The sequence below is a fragment of the Bombus flavifrons genome, unplaced genomic scaffold (assembly GCF_040668555.2).
Source record: "Bombus flavifrons isolate JBK064 unplaced genomic scaffold, iyBomFlav1_principal scaffold0048, whole genome shotgun sequence".
Taxonomy (NCBI): Eukaryota; Metazoa; Arthropoda; class Insecta; order Hymenoptera; family Apidae; genus Bombus; species Bombus flavifrons.
Genome location: NW_027184793.1, coordinates 70,964 through 75,902, shown reverse-complemented (window position 1 = coordinate 75,902; position 4,939 = coordinate 70,964). Strand labels below are relative to the sequence as shown.

The window sequence follows — 4,939 nt, the reverse complement described above, 5'->3', positions numbered from 1 at the left end:
AGTGGGCCCCGCTGCGTCGTCATCTCACGACCACGGCCGTTCGAGGGTGGACCGCCAGGCCCCCGGACGTGTTTCTGCGTCTGGCGAGGACAATGGGATGGAGATCGCGGAGGAATCTCCAAGGAGGAGGAGCACGAGGAGCTCGCTCAGGAGCACGGACAGGTCGGAGTACGCTTTTCTCGCTCCGCCCCTGGTCGACTATGCCACGTCATCGGTGGCAGTAGGGCCGCGGACGCGAGTAAGGTCTGACGACGAGGAGTCCGTCGCCTCGATCTCGTCGCGTTCGTCGCTGGCCTCTGCGACGTCCAGGGGTAAGAAGAGGAGGGTCGCCATTACGACCCCGGACGTGCCCGAGGAGCTGGACATCCTGGTAAGGACGAGCTCGCCAGCGGAAGTCAGCGCGGAGGTGACAATGCGCATCTCCGAAATCATGAGGGTTGCGACGATATCGTCCAACCTGAAGGGGACGTGTATAAAGACGCTAAAAGACGCGGCGAGCTATCTCACCGCCGCCTGGAAACACGAGTCCTGCAGGAGAAGGACCGGACAGGCGCGCGACAGCGACGTCGTAGACACGAGGCTGTCCGCGGTGGAGCAAGAGAACGCAGCCCTTCGCCAGGACCTGGCGAAATTGACCGTGGCTCCGCCGGCGACGAGCGGACGCCAGCGGCTACCGCAGACAAGGACGACAGGCGCGCCGAAACCGAGCGCCGCCGCAACGAAAAGAGGACCGCCGCAGGCACCCAAGACGGTCACGCTCCCTAGAGCACCGCGAACATCCGCGGTGACTCTGACGTTGAACGAGGGAGCCAGGATGTCGTACGCCGACGTGCTCGAGGCAGCCAGAGCGAAGGTCCCGCTCTCGGAGGTGGGTGTGGAGTCCGTCGACATGAGGAAGGCGATGACGGGCGCCATAATCATCAGGGTCCCTGGGGACAGGGACAGGGGAAAGGCGTCGCTGCTGGTGTAGCGTAAAAATTAAGTTAAAACAAAAAACTTGTCAATTTCCGAATAGGAGATCGATTTCTTTTATTTTTTCACTCAATTTGTACAGTAAGATTTTTGATTCGCGATAATACACTTTTAATACTTGGGCTAGTTGAGAATTGTTACAGACTGACTGGATGATGATGAAGGGTGCATTTATATTGTTTTATTCGACGGAGTGGGAGAAGGCTTTGCTTGTACTTGTCATATATTTCGGAGAACGGCTAGAGTGACCGAATGCCACCCAGGCGGCTGAGAACGGATGGTGACCGGACGGTCACACGTGATAAGGCGCTCGGAATTTTGGTTTATCATAAGGCTGCTCGAATTTCACCTGTGACATTCCCCCCTTCTTAGATCGAACTTGGTCCCTCAAGTTTTCTTCAGAAGACTTTTGTGGAATCGGACTTGACGTGGCTTGAAAATTACGGCTGGTTCCTCCTCATCCTCTAGGTCGTATGTGTTGGTTGGAATATAGATGTTGGGTGTCGTGGCCAGGGTGCTTGGTACCGGTGGTGTTGTCGCATTGTGGCTATTGATTATGGTTTCATTTCGGCAGCAAAATAAATTGATACATAATTTGTTCGGTATACATTTCCTGATGCATTTGAATACCCCTATTTTGTTTAATCCATATATACCTAGTACGCCTAATGCTATGTACCCTAATATCTGGAGCGTGGTTAGTCCCCAATACTGTATATTTTTGATTCTATGTTCGAAATTAAGGGTTTCTATCTCGTCGCCTATTTTATCGATCGTGGTTTTATAGCCTTGTAAATTATTTATTATCTTTGGTGCTCGCTCGAGTTTATCTAGCAGATGAGTGAAACTATCGTTTGTTTTGAGCGCTAGGGTTTTTGTTTTGATTTCATATTCGACTTCGTTTTTTGTTTCGCCTATACGCATGTGTTCATCTTTGTACAATATATCGCAAGAAGTGTTGGCTCTTATAATGGAAGGCTTGTCGAGTTTTTGCAAGGTATGTTTCGTTTGGCAAATTGTGTCTATTTCTATTGGGTTTGCCGGTATCGCAATGTAGCAGTTGCTAGTTTTGAGCGGTATAAAGCTAATGTCTTCAATCTTAAGTACAGTTATTTGGCAATGTTCAATGCGAGGTTTGAAGTTTATTATTTCGCTGCGACAATCGGTTCTCGAGTTTCTGTCATGGATTGGTAGTGTTTGTTTACATATAGTGGTTCCGGCTCGATTTTTACAAAATTTGTTGAAGTACTCGATATCAGCGTTTATAAATGAAAGACCTGAGGTCAAATACATCTGATGTTCGACTGCTGGAGCCAAAAATACTCCATTTCTCTTACTCGGGATAGGATATACTTGTAACATGTTCCATTCTGTGTTAGAGACTAAGGGTACTATGATTTTGAAAAATATTTTGTTATCTATTGTGAAGAGTTTAAGATCACTGATGTCGAGTATGAATTGAAAATGTTCGGTTTTGGCAGAGATCGCGGTGTTGTACATCTGGCTACCTATTGCCTTGGCGTAATTTTTTATAAATTCATCGGAGTCGAGTATTTGTGGACTGATTATTCCCTGTTTCCCTAATATCATGACGTTAAGTATTTCATCCAATTGGAAGTGTAAAGTTTGCATCGCGGTGTCGAGTTTCATGATCATCTTAAGCATAAGTCTATCGATATTTGCCTGCCGTTGTTGTTTTAATATATCGTTATGTGATTTTTCTAAGTGGTTTAGGTTTTCTGAGTTTAGAATTTTTCTAATAAGTGCTGTTTGATTAGCTATTATGGTCTTGATTTTATTATTGTCATCGAATAGTTTGTCCATATTCTCGTTTATGAGCGTAAGATCGTCATCGTCGAGAGTTCCGAACAGACTTTTCGATACGGAACCTATGATGTTGAGTAAACCTCGTGTGTTTCGGGTATGTGTTAACGCTTTCAAGTGTTTTGCGAGTTGTTTTAGGTTATTGATACGATTTTGTAATCCGTCTAACCCTTCAGCGTATTCTTTGCTGATTGTACGCGAGTCTATTGTAAACGTATATGATTCTATTGTGTTTATCTGCTCGTATATGTCGCTAGTGTCTAATCCTACTATGATATTGGCAGTATCGCTGTACAAATATCCTTTTCCTATGTTTTCTACAAATACAGAGTTTCCTTCTAATGGTGTAATATTTATTTGCGCGGATACTATTCCGGCAAAGAGGAGCGTCGACCTGGAAAATAAGGTTTTAAGCGATTACCGTGTATCTTTTTGTCTTGAATCAGATAGTATGGTGTACATACTTTATCAATCGTGTATGGTCCTAACCATTCCACATCAAGTTTATGCCTTTTATGATCGTTATGTATTAAAACGGAGTCTCCTTCTTTGAAAACTGATTGGGGTTTTATAATTTTACGTTTTTGATCGCGCTGATATCGCTGTTTGCTTTTGATCAATGTTTCGCGGGCGTGTCGGAGTCTAGAGTCCCATTCTTTTTTGCGGAACGTGACTTCGTCTGCGTATGTGCGTTGAGGATTCTTGGATATTGTGGAGGGAAGATTGGCTTGGTGTCCGAATGTAAGTTCGAATGGCGTGTAACCAGTGGAGTCGTGTATCATTGTGTTATATGCAAGGCATACAAAGTTAAGTTGATCGTCCCATTCTTCATCCGAATTTCGCTGTATCGATTTTAACATGTCCGTTACTACTGCGTGTGTTCGTTCTAAGGATCCGTTACTTTGTGGGTGGAAGGATGTCGTTTTGATATGTTTGATTTTGAACGCGTCTTCGTACTGTTGCATCAAACTAGATATAAAATTCTGTCGTAATTTCCTAACTCTGTTTTGGATAATTGATAGAAAGATTTATGGTTCGGAGTCATTTTGAGAACTTTGGGTAACGCGTCGGTAGATTTTTCCCAATCGTGATACTTTTTATCGAGTTCTATGTTCAAATTTTCGCGTTGTCTGGTCAGAACATGTATTCTAGATAATGCGTCGGCTGCAGTATTATCTTTTCCTTTCGTATATTCTATGTCGTATTCATATTCTTCTAATTTTAATCGCCATCTCATCAAGCGTGATGAGGGGTCTTTGCAGTTCTGTAGCCATTTTAGCGCTTGGTGATCGGTTCGGATGAGGAATTTCCGCCCTAACAGATATTGTCGGAGGCGTTTTACGGCCCATACTATTGCTAAAAGTTCTTTTTCTGTAGTGGAATAATTTCGTTCCGGTGGGTTTAGAGTTCGCGAGATATAACAACATGGATGTCCGTCCTGTGATAAGATCGCACCTATACCTTCGTTACTGGCGTCAGTCGTTAACGTGAATTGTTTTGCAAAGTCTGGGAATTTTAGTACGGGTGATGAACAGAGTTTGTCTTTTAATGTCTGGAATGCTTCCTGGGTTTTATCTGTCCAATGAAATGGTGTCTCCTTTTTTGTAAGTTCGGTCAATGGTTTCGCGATTTTGGAAAAATTTCTGATGAACTTACGGTAATAACCTGCTAGTCCTAGGAAAGATTTGATGTCTGTGGGATTACGTGGCTGTTTGAAATTGCTAACGGCTTCTAATTTTTTGGGATTTGGTTTTACGCCTTCGGCGGTTACTATATGTCCGAGATATTCTAACTCTGGTTTGAGAAATTCGCATTTGTCCGGCTGTATTTTGAGTCCGAGTTCGCGTAAGCGTTGCAATACTATCGCGAGGTTGCTATTGTGCTCTTCAATCGATTGTCCGAATATTATAATGTCGTCTAAATATACGAAGCAATGTTTATTTATGAGTCCTCTTAGCGCGGTATCCATCATGCGTTGAAATGTTGCTGGTGCATTCTTTAAACCGAATGGCATTCTATTGTAATGATAGTGTCCTTGTGGTGTGGAGAATGCTGTGTATTTCTTAGAGTCTGTATCCATTGGGATTTGGTGGAATCCGGAGGATAAATCGAGGGCTGAGAAGAATTTTGCGTTGCCTAATTG

General features: G+C 44.1%; 1 protein-coding gene across 1 annotated transcript; it reads right to left on the bottom strand.

Annotated features, from left to right (window-relative positions):
* Positions 1–1,359: 1,359 nt before the first annotated feature.
* Positions 1,360–3,776, bottom strand: LOC138189451 (uncharacterized). Its single transcript, XM_069131499.1, has 2 exons — positions 3,261–3,776; positions 1,360–3,190 (listed from the first exon to the last, which is right to left on the bottom strand). The coding sequence occupies exon 2, from the start codon at positions 2,794–2,796 to the stop codon at positions 1,360–1,362; it is 1,437 nt and encodes a 478-aa protein (XP_068987600.1). The 5' UTR covers positions 2,797–3,190; positions 3,261–3,776.
* Between the last annotated feature and the right edge of the window lie 1,163 nt (positions 3,777–4,939).